General features: G+C 33.4%; 1 protein-coding gene across 4 annotated transcripts in view; it reads left to right on the forward strand.

Annotated features, from left to right (window-relative positions):
• LOC134529251 (uncharacterized) overlaps positions 1-16070 on the forward strand; it is a 1084551-nt gene that overhangs the window by 1027960 nt on the left and 40521 nt on the right. For 3 of the 4 annotated variants that reach the window (XM_063363151.1, XM_063363152.1, XM_063363154.1), the window contains one exon: positions 9595-9618. The exons of the other annotated variant lie outside the window; for it this stretch is intronic. In XM_063363151.1, the coding sequence (XP_063219221.1) occupies positions 9595-9618 (24 nt within the window). The remainder of the gene's footprint in view (positions 1-9594; positions 9619-16070) is intronic. 4 annotated transcript variants of the gene reach the window in all.

Raw genomic sequence — 16070 nt, forward strand, 5'->3', positions numbered from 1 at the left:
CTTCTCTAGTCAGTATTGATTTATTATCAAGGAACTTAGCATTGCAGATGAAGAAGGAAATGTAATAACACACTATGTGTGGTAATTATTTTTAGTTGAAGTGATAATTTAATAAAACACGTAAAAATTAACTTTGAGGTTTTTTTTCTAATGTGTCAAATATCAATGATATGATGGATTTGTATGTAGAACTAGAAGTATACCACATCTCTTGAAGAACACTGCATGGTATATAATGAAAGACTCCTGGGCTCAAGAAACTATACTATAGGTGGAAAGGATGATGCGGTTCCTAACATTAAATGAAAGGAACTTTGTTGATTTTTTTTTCTGTATACTACGATGATTTAATTGTTATTGGGATGATTGGTTGAAGGATTAAATAATAAAACTGGACACACAGGCTTTATAAGAAAACAAGAATGAAACTAACCATGTCTACAAAACAATAGAGAATAATGTGAAGCTCACAAGACCATAGATTGTGGTAAATCTCTAACAACTGAAATGTGGAAACAATATCATAAAATGAGTGATATTGATGCAGCTCATGATAATATTGATGACAGCTACGATAATGATGATAACTTTGCGTATGTGATAGTGACACGGATCCATGGATTTTAAGACTAATAATAACAAATATGTAAAGAAGATGGAAGCTGTAGCACATGAGACCAATTGTTCGTCGAGAGACAATCCAAATGATTGAAGAATAGGCTAAAATTTCTACTTGGTTCACGAAATGATGAAAATTTATACGTCCTCAAAGAAACATGAACTAAGAAATGCGAGGTTTATATAAAAAAACCTACTTTTTTTGATCTGATGTGTATTAATGGGAATAAATATATAATTAAATATGAGTTTTATTTAATATCTTTCTTACGTATGTACTTTCAAGCTCTTGGCGACTACAGTGTACATAAAGTATGTAAAATATTTACGTACCTTGTTCTTCGTTTACCATGTATATTTTGTATTTTAAAATATGAATTTATTAAAGAAAAATGACTGAAATTTTGTGTGTTAGAAACCATAAGTCCTTCTATAACCGGTGTGATTTATAATACTGTGAAATTTTGAGGATAGTATGACCAATAGTATGTTAATATGATGATGTGACATTGGCTTGCTACTTCGCTTGAATGAAATTTAAATGTTAACTTTGTGATGAAATCTGCAAGCGCGTGCATTGCGTGTCCATTCATTTGTCGAATTTGCTTCCAAATGTGCTGCCTTTTTCGTTGAGTGGGCTTCTATATTTAATGTAGTTTTGACTCGAGTATTATAGTAATTGGTTCTTGATTTGACTAGCGTATTATTCCATCCTGTGCATGTATATAAGCGAGTCCTAGACAGCAGGTCGCTCAGTTTGTTACTGACGTTATCGGTGTAAGGATCACCTAGTTTGTTTCTTCTGGTGCATAAGTCGCGTTAATTACCTGTTCTTGTGAACTCGATGGCATCTTTACCATCTAAAACGATGAACTTGATGGATGTTGTACCATCGTCTACAGGAACCCTAACGTCAACGGCGACGAGGAAGGAGCAGATCCCGACGGTAACGAGGATGTCAACATTGGGGAAAACTTCAACAGTCGTGGTACCACCAGCAGAAGAGAATTTAATGCCGGTGGTGCTGGCTACACAGGAAAACACGACGAACTTCGTTTCAGCCTCGATGGAGACTTCAATGGCTGGTGATTCAACAACTAACGGACATCGGTGTTGTTACTGTGACAAGATTTTCACAAACAACAGCAATGCTCTACGACACGAAAAGAGAGAATGTGTCAAGAACCTTTATCGTAAAATGATTGTTTGTGAGAAATGTCACAAGCAATTTGCAAGACAAGATAATATGAAAACGCACATGAAGACATGCAAAGGTCCTGCTGTGCGGCAGAAAGTAAAGGTTTCGATGCAGCAACGATGTATTGATGTTCATAAGAGTATGCCTGGAAATGGTGTAACTGCTGCAACAACATCATCTGGTTCGGGTCTGAAAGGATCGTCTTCACCACCATGGTATCCTTGCAGCTACTGTGATATGTCGTTCGCATTTTCTAATGATGCACGAAGACATGAGCGGAGTAAATGCAAGAAGAATCCATCTCGTATAATGTTTCGCTGTGATGGGTGTCATGAATGGTTTACACGTATTGACAGTTTGCGACGACATGCGAAAAAATGCAACGGTAAAGTCCGTGTGTCTACTGAAGAACTACCTGTAGAAACTTCGACTCCTCGCTTTAGATTGGAGACTCGTAAGAGAACAAGCAAGAAAACCGATGTGCAGCAACCGATTGGTATGACGTCTGAACATGAAAATAAACCTAAGACTGTGTTCGGTGCATCACAAGTGAATGATAATGGATTCTACTTGGCGCAGTCTGCATTTCGTGGGACATTGAAAGACTACTATTATCTAAATACGTTAGGTGAGTCGAAAGACATTTGTAATTTTCTTGATGATATCAAAGAGAACATAATCAATCAGCTTACTGATGATGTAGCAACAAACGGTCCATTAAAATACAACTTGTGGTTGGACTGTATATATGGAAAGCCGTATCCATTCGAAGACGAAGTGAAGAAGTGTGCATTCAAGACATCGGCTGCAGTAATTTACAGTTCTAACGATGTAAAGCATACTGTTAAAAACGGTATCCAGAAACTCTGTCAAGAAGAGGAGGACTATGTCTGTAAAGGTTCTGGCTGGACTCTTTCTAGTATAATCCGATTGGAGCTTAGAATTAGTCATTTCACGCCGCTGCGGACCTAAATGATTATAAGATTGCTGGCTTTCGAAAGTGTTCGTGTAGTAAAGTAGAAATTATGTAATAAATTTTATTTTGTGAAAGAACTTGTGTTGTTTTATTTCTCGGACCTGCCACTATTATATTATGTTTATTTTTTTTCATCTTCATTCCGAATCGAACCAAGGACCTTAGTCGATCTAACTAATCAGTATATAGATTGCAAATTTATTTAACGAATTTTGAACTTTTTCCCGAATCTCTAGCATTAAAATTACGAATTTCCAATATGGTAGTCTTGATGTCTGATAGGATGATGGTAGTAGAGGATTTAAAGTCTCTTTAAGAATTTTGAACATGATTTATTGAAATTATTATTTTTTACATAAAATAAAATTATATTGCATCGATCGAGTATCGAACCAAGGATAGGAACTGACTGGGCCAATCAGTTTATTGATTGCGAATTTATTTAATAAATTTTGGAATTTTTCCCGAATTTCTAGCTAAATAAATATGGATTTTCAAGATGGCGGATTCAAAATGGCCGTCGGGGTCAAGGTAAAGGTCAAAGGTCAAGGTCACATCCTGATAGAGGCTTAACTGTGGCTTGAGTTAAGGATGCTTAAGCCTCTTTAAGGAAATTTTTTATCCTCTTGGATTTTTACGGACTAAAACGGGAAATTTTCCCTCGAAACGGGAATTTTTCCCTCGAAAACGGGAAATTTTTTCTTAAAACGGGAATTTTTGAGTCATTTTGAGTCATTTTTGAGGAATTTTGAGTCATTTTTGAGGAATTTTGAAGAATTTTTGGATAGCGGCCGGCTCCTGGCTCCTGCGCCTGTTCTTGAACCCCCTATTTCCAACTACTAACACGTGTACGCAAACACGGACTTGTTTATAAAAGTGAAATTGAACGCAGACATTAAAAATATCTGCTTCCATGCAGCTTTAAAGCACGTATATGCAAACATAAGAAGAGATTATTACTTGTGAGTTAGGACTCTGAAAAATTTCTGGTCAGCTAAGATGGAGTAATAAATGTTTTTTAAATCATCATTACTTTAACTATCGCATCCACAATGATAGTATTGATAACATATATTTTAGTCAAAACCTATAAATGATAAGACTTTAAGAAAAAATGTCGTTTACAACAACAAAATGACTGTGGATTTGGTGGATTTTGTGGATTCTGAGGATTTTGGTCTATAAGGTTCATAACAATGTTAGTAGAGAATTGTTACTCGACCTTACATACACTTACATACTTTAGAAACCTACAACCGATGATGACACCCATCAGATGAAATCTAGATGGCAGTCTCCACTAAATAAGATGGCTGCCTCCAGCAGACAACGGTGGTATATAATTTTTTTCCTGATTTTCTAAGTAATAATTATGATTTTCCAAGATGGTGGATGTAACGAAAAATTGTAACTGGAATCTGGAATGAGTGGGGTGTTCGATGACAATGTCATTGTAACAGAGGGGTGGGGGTGCTAGATGATATATTTGTAATTTAGAAGAGTGGGGTGTTCGATGCGTAGGTATTTAATTAAAATTGTATTTAATAAATTTTTTTTAGTTTTATTTTAAAATTTTGATTATTAATTTTTTTTAAATTTTAATTTTTTTTCATTAAAATTGGATATAAATAAAGATTTTCAAGATGGCGGACGGAACTCAAAATGGTGGAATTATCTAGAAAACAAAATGGCCGCCGGTTTTGACGTAATCCAAGATGGCCGCCGGAAGTGATGTAATCCAAGATGGTCGCCGGAAGTGACGCAATCTAAGATGGCCACCGGAAGTGACGTCATCCAAGATGGCCGCTGGTAGTGACGTCATCCAAGATGGCCTCCGGAAGTGATGTCATCCAAGATGGCCGCCTCGAATCCCCGAATCCCGACCCTGGACCCGGTGTGCCAGCACCTTCCAAATACACCTACTTTGGGGCAAGTTGTCATTTAGTGAGGGACATGGTGTCACAAAGTAAATAGATGAGTTACCATAAATTATATTGGATGATAATTTGTTACATGAAAAAAATAACACCAAAATATTTTTATACTTAATCGCAACAGTCTTTAGTTCAATACTTGTCTCTCTTAAATTGAAGAAACGATTTGGATTTATATACTGAACAATAATATACTCAGACAAAATTTAAAATTGATTCTGAGGCATGAGATTCACAATAGTGGCACACAAAATTGAAAATTTGTGAGTTACTCTTGTGTTTACACTTTTTATGAGACCTCATTTGACAGTGAGTAAATCTAACCCATTCTTCTCCCGGAAAACTTTGTCTTAAATGCTCTTCACACACTAAACATAATGTATGTCTATCTTCAGACGATTAAGATGCTTGAGCTGAGCTTGCTTTCATGATTTCCTTGGGTTTCGAAGATTTTGTTTTACCATGTAAGTATATCTAATAAAGGTAGTTTTCTTTTCACTGATAACCAAAAGTAGGTAAATCTGGTGACTGTTCCGTTAGTATTTCATCACAGACTTTCTGACAGTATCGAGCTATAGTTCTGTAATTTATGTCAAACAACGGGGCAGATTTACTAATGGAAATCAGGTGCTGTTTATTTTTAACAGCTTTAGCAGGTCTTAGTAATACGTCAGACGAGGAGTTTGCCTTTCTGTCATCTGATTATATGTCCGCACCATCTATTATGAATATAGCATAGTAAAATATGTATGTCTTATAGCAAATAAAACTGGAAATAAGTATTAATTGCCTAAAACTTAACAATAGCACCTTACAGTTTTGTAAGTTAATAAAAGTACATATAATCGTATTGTTAAATTAAATGGTTTATTGATATATTATGATTTTAAAAGAGCCCCTACGTAAGTCGTTGGCCATTATCATAAGCCACTTTATGAAATAAAGTTTGATGCTTATCACTAACACATTATACAAACAATGCAAATATGTTTGTAAAAAAATTAAAGAAGCTATTAAGCATTCCTTTGCTGCATGGAGCAAGTGATCACAGTGACAACTGGCCCCTGGTTCCTTGTGACAACTTGCCCGAGAGCATCATAATTTATTTATTTTGCAACACTATCTAACGTTTTTATATTGCGTAATATTAATGTTTATTATTTTATAGTAAAATGTTTATAGAATATCAAAATGTTTTTATTTTTCATAACTTATATCAAGGAACGTGCATAGTGATGATTAAGTAGACAGAACGTTTTTACTCGTACTTCACAAACATATAAATTCTGAAGAAAGAAAGGTGGCGGTCAGCACGTAGTTCATTCTAAGTTGCTGGATAGTGACTATTTTAACCTGTGTATGTAAATCTATTCATTATATCCTTTAGAAATGTCTAAATAAAGAGTTTGACAACTTGCCCCTGTGAAAATTAGCCCCGATTTCAGCCCCGGTTTCTCATACTCTAAACCTATTTTTGGCAAAATCTTAACTAAAATAAGTCTCTAGCAATTGTAACGCCATTAATAAAATTAATAGTGAAAAAACTCAATGAAATCCGAAATAAAATTACTCAAAATAATACAAGAAATGTAATAAGAGAAATATTTAATGAATTTGTGTTCTTAACTAATATATTATAAGTATAATATTAATTATTATTAACTTATCACCATAAAAGTCTTTCAGTCAACCATTGTCTCCAGATATTAATTTTTTTGTGCGATACAAATTATAATGACAAATTTAAGTAAATATGATAAATTATTTATATTACTGATAAAATAACTAATATCAGTGAAAAAAATTAATTCTTTCTTTCCTATATTTCAGTCGTGAATTTAATAACATTTTTGTATTCCCGTTATTCATATTGTATTTATTGTATTGTATTTATTAAATATTTTTCTATTTGTATTAATTTGAAAGCTTCTGTTGTGTTATCTAGTTTTTTGTCCATTGTTTCAATATTACTGGTTTCCAAAAACTTATATCTGTCCTTTCTTATGTTTATACATCTTAGTTTATATGTGTATTTATGTAGTGGTATAAATGTTCCTGTACCTATATTTTAAGGCTGTATCAGCTGTCTGTTGGCATGTTAAAAATGGAAAAAAAATTATCAATTAAGTCAAGACCTTGGTGTAAGCATCATGCCACTATGAACACTAAGTACGAAAAGAAGGTAGAGTTTCATACGACAAGATTATGCAAAAAAATAAGGGTGTTTACAAGAGATAGGACCGCAAAAATGATAAAGGGTTTCAAATCACTTGAGAACTAACTTAGTGGTCATAAACTTGTGTTATTCACGGTAGGAGATAAAATTAAACTATAAATTGCTTGTCTTCAATCCCTTGCATTATGACAGTATAATGGGCAGCAAGGACCCAATCACTTGAAACCAAGGAAACAGGTTATATATTTTTTGTGTTTTACTTTACTCTCCATGTTTTATGCCAGAAAAAGAGTTAGGGGTGGGATGAAAACTTAACTAAAGTTAAATGCAGAACTTAAGATGACACATATGTCCATTTCTTACAACTGAAATTGATAACCCTGGGAAAAAAGTGATAATTTTTACAAAAAAATATAATAGTAAAAATAACAATATTTTATATAAAATATTATTGTGTTTTTTCTACGGCCCATCAGCCCTTACCAAACTTTTTTAGTGGCTTTGATGGTTGAGGGTCGGATACATTTCTCCTAAGAAAGTGATCTGGATTTGATTCCCAGTAAGGTTGCATTTTTTTTTGCAAGTGAGAAATATAGTGGACGTTTCCATGAGTGCAGTCAGTGCTTCATCATCTCTAATGAACTCTATGTCTACGAGAGGTTAATCCCAAATTATTAATTTATTTATTCCTTTCCACACACTCACTTTCTTGCCCTATCTACATGTTCCCGAGACTACGGACAGTCACCAGAGGCGGCTCTAGGGCAGGGCAAGCCGGGCAAATGTCCTGCCTATCTGGTCCCTGCGCCGGTGCTTTTCATTTTTGTTTTACTTGTTCGTCAAGTGTTCTATTAAAAATATGGAAATTAATTGGAAAAGCATCTTTAAAATTTTAATACAGTGTAAATAAAAGTACGGGTTTAAAACAATTTCAATTAACAATTTCATATTAGAAAACTTTTGAAATATTTTACTGCCAAGTATAGTTACGCGATTCCACTGAGATTTGATCGTAAGCTTTTATAAACAGACCCGAAGATAATTTATCAAGAAAGAAAATTAAGTTTTCTTAAGATAAATGAGTAAAACCATCGTTGAAAATTAAGTTCATTGCTAACATAAAATTCTGTTTGAAAGAGTAAGATTTTCAAATTTTCTAGGGGGTGGGGGAGGAGAGGCTCCATAAAAGTAAATCGCCCAGGCCCCGCAAGCTATAGTCCGCCAATGACAACCACCATCACTCAGATGCAAGTTTGATGCAATTAACCAACAGTGACGCTGTGATTTTCAGACAAACCACTTCATAATTTTTTTTCTGGTGGGATGTGAAAGAAACAGTTTTTTTCCACCTGTATTTGATATCATATTTCTGATGGAGAATTGTGAATGGCATTAACTACATCACCCCAGAGTGGTACTGTCCACTTGTGCTGAGATGGAGCATCACTTTAATATTCTGAGAGTTAAAAGAAGTCCATTTATAGAAGTACAAAAATCAAATAATAATATTTTTTATTTACCTGACAATTTGTAGTAAAACACTCATTTCCATACCTCAGAAAGCTTTCTCCTAATTATAATTTCTAATCATAGAAGTTTTATGTTGACAACCTCTATCTAATTTCAGTGTCCATTGAACAAACAGTACAGTCTGTGGTTATCTTATGGAATCCAAATCAAGCACCTTAGGAATTGCATTGGACTAAGAAAGTGTTATGTTTCATTTGTCTTTTTTTATTGGGAGGACGTAGTAAAGGCAATATGCCATGCAAAAAAATAGATAATAATATATCTGCAAATTCTTGAGCAAAGGAAACAGAAGGACAATAATTGGAATTCATATAAATGGTAGTATTTTACACAGCATCAACAGTTACAAAAAATGTAGTGAGAGAAAAGTCATCGGCATCTACAAAGATGACACATTGTGGAATAGCAAGGAACTGTGGGAATAGTATCTAATCATGCAGGAAAGCCATCCGAACAAATATGACAGCACCTCAAACAGGATGATGATTACAGTTATCTTGAAGAAAAAATGGAAACACATGATAGTAATAAGAGACAAGAAACGGCCTTCAGAAGAACCTACAAAAGAAAAATTGAAACTTATGGCAAAGGAAGGCACAGGCAAAGTAAAGATTGTGTCAGGAATGGAAAATTGCAAACCATAATTATAATTATAACTTTTCAATTAATCACAAATTCTTCGTTAAAATTCTTCTTTGCACAAAACTAAAAACATTTAATTCTTGCTGTTTCAAGTGATATTTACAATTTCGTTTAGGTAACATATTCAGTTTCGAAATTTGACTAGTATCTACTTGCTACATGAGTAGGCTTATGTCTGTTTTCTGTTTGCACAATAGGTTGTCAACAGTGTTTTAAGACTATTTTAAGTGATGCTTGCTAGTTTACTGTATTTATTAAAGCTGCAATTGAATGTGCTCACTGTGAGTACTAGACTTAATTTTCACTTGAATTGAAGACAATCTAACGCATTGTTTTGTCCAATACGCCACATAATATCTCCTACTTGTATAAATACTTGAGTACCTTTAAAAATTTACCAGCATGATAGATTTTGTAGTTTAAAATATAAATTTAATAGATTTAAGCTATAATAAATTTCTTCATTAGGATCCTGTCTGTTGCTGGCAGGTATCACAAATTACTTTTTTTTTTTTTGTAGCCATGCCATATTCGAAGTACAGAGGTATGGAATTTAGCTATTTCATTGATTTTCTTTGTAGCCATTTAGTGTTTTTTTGTATTAAACTAATCTAAATTTGCATTCCTTTTTAGTAGTATTTTTTTGCTTAAGATTTTTTCTTTAATACATGTTATACATGTTTGCTTCTTCTTGTTCTTTTTGGTAATGCTGTTGTACAAGTAGTAAATAACATGTTAAATTGCTCAAATGTGAAAAGTAGTAAGTAAGAGGTCCGCCTAGCTAGGAATGTATCAGGTGCCACTTATGTGTAACAACTGCAAAGCTGTACAATTGGAAGAAAAGTTGATGACATATCGTGAAAATGTGGAATTAATGTGAACTATTTACAATAGTTTTATGAATGAAATATTGGTATAAAAACATTTTCACAACAGATTTTTTGTTTAAACTTATATGTGTGTTAGGCATTGGCCGGGCAACTTTGCAACACAAAATCCCCGCTGTGAACCAATGAGAGACCTACCCGAACGTCACTACTGACTTCTCGCTCCCCTTCTATGGACCAGAATTGTGTTCTGAGGAGAGTGAGTCTGCAGCACGGGGCCTTCACATGTGACTATTACAACCAGTGTGTAGGTCAGCAGGCTATTCAGAGTTAGGCAACTTTTCAAATTTAAAGTGCTAAAAATAATATTTTCAATTATTTAACACATAATATGTGGAAAACTTTTATATTGGCTACTTGCTTTCTTCTGCTTTTCGCATAAAACTATACTGCATTTTAATATACGATAGGGCAGAACTATCCAGAAGTGACCACCAGCAAGCTGCCACTGGGTTTTATTTATAATAGTGAAGCGGAATAATAACTGTGACACTCACAAGTGCATATAGTTTTTTGCGTTTGGCAGGATTTTAATAACACATTTATGCACATAGGCTTAAGGTAATGGGACTTTCAAGATTAAAGTGACCTACAAAACACTCGGCAACCAACTCAGTCATGAATGGGTGTTAGGATGGAACCCATGACCCTTGCCACATGAGTGTAATGCATAAGTAATCACGACACCTTTAGTACATCTAGTGCGTATGGTATTGCCTCTAAGGAATAAAGTAACTATGAAACTGTGAGAAGCGCCCCTCTGATTTTATGACGTATAAATGAACTTGTGATGCCAATCCTTATGGTGCTTTCAAGAATCTATACTTGAAGTTTGTTATAAAACAACGATAATCTGAATACACCTTTTTTTAGCCACTTTCACTCTAAAAAAAATACAGTTCAAAAATTAAATTTTAAAGTGGAAACCAATCAAACCTAATTTTTCTTAAATACTTTGTTGCAAACAGACACCACTTGTATATACTGAGTAGTTTTTAAATTGTGTGTGCCAGAGCACTAATCAATTTGTGTGTGTGTGTGTATATATATATATATATATATATATATATATATATATATATATATTCTATTATTCTTACCATAAGACGTTAAAAATAAAATAAATTATCTTAGTTTCACATTATAATCATATGTTAAATATTTTTGTTTTTATAGCTTTCAGTAAAAAAAAGAAAAGTTAAGTCACCATTTTTTTCCTTATAATATCAAATGATAATTTTATAAAATTTTAATTAGATGTTTTTGAAGCAGTTTATGTTTTGAGGAAATTACAAATATTTCATTAACCATACAATTTTTTAAAGTTTAAGAAGATACATTATAAAATAATTACATGTACTATATAAAAAGGATAGTTGTCTGCACGTATATAAATCATCAAAGATAAACAGAATTTGATAGTAAAACACTACAAAATTAACAAAAGCTAAAAATAAATTATAAAATTGATGCTTTTCCATGAAATAAAGGCATGGAGATCAAATTGCTTTTGTACATTGCATTGGTGCATACATCCGACCATGGGCGTAGATCCCGGGGGGGCTAGGGGGGCCCGGGCCCCCCCTGGAATTAATGGGCCCCTCCTTGGGGGGGCCCACTTCGTGATTTTAACGTTAATGGTGTACACAACATATATATATAATCAGATTATTGTTATTTTCCCTTACCCATTCTCCGAAAGCCATGGTATGGAGTTTTCCAGTGAGAACTTTGAAACCTTTAATTCCTAGAAACCGTTTATTCCAAAGGACGAAGCTAGGGTAGGGTTTCGTTAGCATTTGCTCCTCATTGTTACCCACACTACCTTGTCCTCTGCAACGACACTATTATAGGTTTCAGGTAGTCTGTTTTTAAAGTGGTTTTGCTCTCGTGTGCGCCAGTCTTCTGCTTTCTTGGCAAACATCAACATGGATAAGTTCGTGACGCGGAAGCAACGGAAAACAGAATCTGATTCTCACCTGGTAAGCTTGATTGTTTTATAAGTAGTGACTTTTATTTAGGTAATATATTTTATTTAAGTGATTATGTAACGTTATTTTTTCCAGTAAATAAACAACTTAATACTTTAACAGTAATTATAGCAGAATTATTTTATTTACGAACTGAAACTTATATACCACTTTCTGGAATTTTTTAGCTCATATCCATTCTGTAAGGCTAGCTGCTCTGTACGTTACATGTGAATATACAGGGAATAATTTTTTTCCTCGTCAATATGGAATTTAAAATCACTCCTCTTTTATTATCAACCGATCATTTTCACAATTTATGGCCGATAATCACTTTATAACATTTGTTATTTGACAACTGCAACACTGCACGAGTAAACAGAAGTAAGAGTGAAAAAGAAGTATTTAAAAGTTACACATCCGTATTTAAGTTAATAAGGAAGCAAACGTGTCTCTTTGATAACTAATCAAGCGGCATATTTTAACTAAATAAATCACTGCCAAAATACTGATTATACTAAATATAAGCCGAGTAATGTATGTGGTTCAATTAGCTGTAGGATAAATTTCATAGTTCTATCTCCGAGATTTTTTATTTGTGTCATTAAGTTTTTTTTCTTTTTTACCTGGTTGATGCCTTTACTAAATAAAATAGTCTTTAAGGGTTTTAATAGGATTCGATCGTTCATTTGATGTTGATCCGTTTATTAGCTTTGGCGCTTTGGGTTTTTAGGGCGCATCAAAAACTGTGAACAAAGAATTTCACGAACAGCATTTGAATCGCAGTAATTATGTGACGTCGCATAAAAAACCTGACAAAGTGCGAGTCGAACTCGCGCACGAAGGGTTTCGTACCATTATCAATAAAACCGGCAAAAAAAAAAAAATCATGTCTGTTGTATGGGAGCCCCACTTAAATATTTATTTTATTCTGTTTTAGTATTTCTTGTTATAGCGGCAACAGAAATACATCATTTGTGAAATTTTATTCTGTTTTCACGTTTGTTGTATGGGAGTACCCCTTAAATATTTGTTTTATTTTAATTTAATTATTTTTTTTAAGTGAATATATAACTAAATATTCTGTGAATATTTCAAGCGTCTACCTGTTGCCGTTTTCAATATCGATCAAAAACGAACAAAAAATCACGTTGGTTGCATGGGAGCCCCTTTAAATATTTATTTTACTATGTTTTTAATATTTGTTGTGTTTAACTATCACGGTGCATGAGATACAGCCTGGTGGCAGACAGACAGACGGACGGACAGCGGAGTCTTAGTAATAGGGTCCCGTTTTACCCTTTGGGTACGGAAGCCTTAAAATGTAACCCCACTCTTTTCATCTCAAACTTCGTCGGATTGAGATGATTTTAATAAGATCTGTTACCCTAATATTAAATTTTTACTGATTTTCTTAGCAACTTAATCGGTCTCTATGGTGAAGCTGACATTTTATACTCTCAAGAGGATCGAAAATAATTTAAAGAATAATATGGCAAATAAAGGACTCATCACTGAAGTATATATATTATTCTGAGCCTTTTAAAGCAGAAGATGTATTATTACGAAAATGAAAAAATAAATTTTTTCTCACATAAACTTGACATTTTTGTTTCAAATGATTAATAGCATTAATATGTACGCATTTAGGGCGTGTGATGAAATCATCACACAATTGAAATGAGTAAAACATAGGTATATCGAAAATGTGTATTTGGTAAAGTTCTAAATGACCACTATGCACTTTTAGCTGGGATTTTAGAATGTCATTAGTTTCTCTGTCAAAATTTTACTCCAGAGAAAGTCGAGTATTCTGCAAAAAAATATAATTGAACCCTCCTTTATAACATTACGGCCATGTATCATTGTTGCAAATATGTAAATGCTAAATTTAATTTCCTAAAATATAAATATATTTCCTAGAATAAGAAAAGATCATGGTTATGAAACTTGTTGCTTACAGAAGGAGAATTGTTTGACATTCCATATTAAGATATTTGTATTAAATAAATGACCCAAAATATTTCAAAAATCTATTATTTAACGAACATAGAAGATTAGAAGAATAGACACAAACTTGCACCAAATAGTCTGTTGTAAGCCTGTAACCCCAATGTATGTCTACAAGAGTGTCGTGTGTGTGTGTGGTATGACATAGTAGAAAAACTAAAATACTAACTTAAAGATTGGGGTAAACAGTCAATGGTAATGTATGGGTGGGGTGTTATCTATTTGCATTATATTCACGTATATTATTTTTATAGATTTTTTCATGGATATTTTATGTATTTAGGTTAGAAAATTATTAAAAAATGTTTGAGAGATCACTTATTATAGTCATTAATTAACAATTTCTAAAACATTGTTAATATCACTTACGTAAAAATAAAGTGTATAACATACGAGCTTATCATCCAGAGAAGACTTGTTTCGGTTGACCTCTAGCGCAAAATTCTTAAACCACAATATTCACGGGCCCCCCCTGGAAATCCTTCAGATTTGCGCCCATGCATCCGACTAGTTAAATATTTTTTCCAGAAGACAAAACGTTGATAGCACCTGTCTATCACATTCAGGGATGTGTTACCTTTAAACGTACAAAGCACACACATTGATTCATTAGAGACTTTAGACTATCTGCACGCCATCAACCTTACTTACTAAATGTAGTAACATTTGCTGGTTATATTACTTCTGAACATTTATTCACATGCGTATTCATACACCTTTACTATTTAACTGTAGAAGTTCATTGTTATGACAAAGTCAATGTAGTGTCATGTCTGTGTGGGGCATACTTTAATGATCTACTAGGGCGCCAACTAGTGTTCTTGACATGACTGTGTGCAAATCCGGATGTAGGGAGAGACTTTTCAGGGATCTATAGTAGTATAAAAAAGGGGATATTGGCAATGGAGCTGGCGCGTGGTGCCAGGTCCTAGACCGCCATCTTGGATTGTGACATCGCGGCGGACATCTTGAATGACCTTGACCTTAAACTTTGACCTTGACCATTGACCTTAAAAATTTGCCAAAATTCGTTTACATTTCCATTGTTTTGGAAATAATTTCCGTCAAAAAATCCCAAAAAATTCTACAATTCAAAAATTAGGATTTCGAAAAACCTCAAATGTCCTAAAAGAGGCTTAAGCATCCATGTCTAAAGCCTCTGTTAAGCCTCTGACATCATCTAGGACTATGACCGCCATCTTGGATTATGACCTCATCGTTAAAATTTCCGTTACGGCTGCCATTTTGAAAATCCGTAATTTTTATGTTAGAAAATCGGGAAAAATGTCAAAATTTATAAAAAAAATAATTAATTGAATTAGTTATAAAAATCTTATAAAAATATTTTTAAAAATTATAAAAAAAAGTACACTTACGTCATGGAGCTCCGAGTTCTCGGTTCGAACCCGGTGAGGGCAAAAAAATAAAAATGACGACCGATCCTTCCTCTATGGAAGCTGCTGGCAGACTGACCTCCCACCACTTATACCAAAGTATATATATCGTCATCTAGTATAATGTCACGACCGCCATCTTGAAAATCTATATTTATTATCCAATTTTAATGAAAAATATTTAAAATTTATAAAAAAAAATAATAATCAAAATTTTATTACAAAATCTTTTAAAAAATACAGTAACATGTTTTGTAACGGCTGCCATTTTGAAAATCCGTAATTTCAATGCTAGAAATTCCGAAAAAATTGCAAAAAATATTTTAAAAATTGCCTACTTCAAATATTTAGTTATTTAAACTATTTCGGTTCTCGGTTCGATTTCCGGCGAGAGTAAACCAGTAATTTATTAATATTTTTACACAATTCTCAATAAAAAGGTTTAAACATGTCTTACACCACACCCAACATTTTGAATTATGTCATTTCTGTATCAATTATCGTTACGAACGCCATCTAGAAAATCGTTATTTATTATCCGATTTTAATGAATAAAGTTCAAAATTCATAAAAAAAAACTACAAAATAAAGAACACTGTTTGATTAGATCGTTTCCCATCCTTGGTTCGAAACCGGTAAGAGCAAAAAATAAAAAAAAAACAGATCCTTCCTCCACGGAAGTCACCTAGACTGACCTCTCACCACCAATACCAAGGTATATATCGTCAACTGGTA

Source organism: Bacillus rossius, chromosome 2, assembly GCF_032445375.1.
Source record: "Bacillus rossius redtenbacheri isolate Brsri chromosome 2, Brsri_v3, whole genome shotgun sequence".
Taxonomy (NCBI): domain Eukaryota; kingdom Metazoa; phylum Arthropoda; class Insecta; order Phasmatodea; family Bacillidae; genus Bacillus; species Bacillus rossius.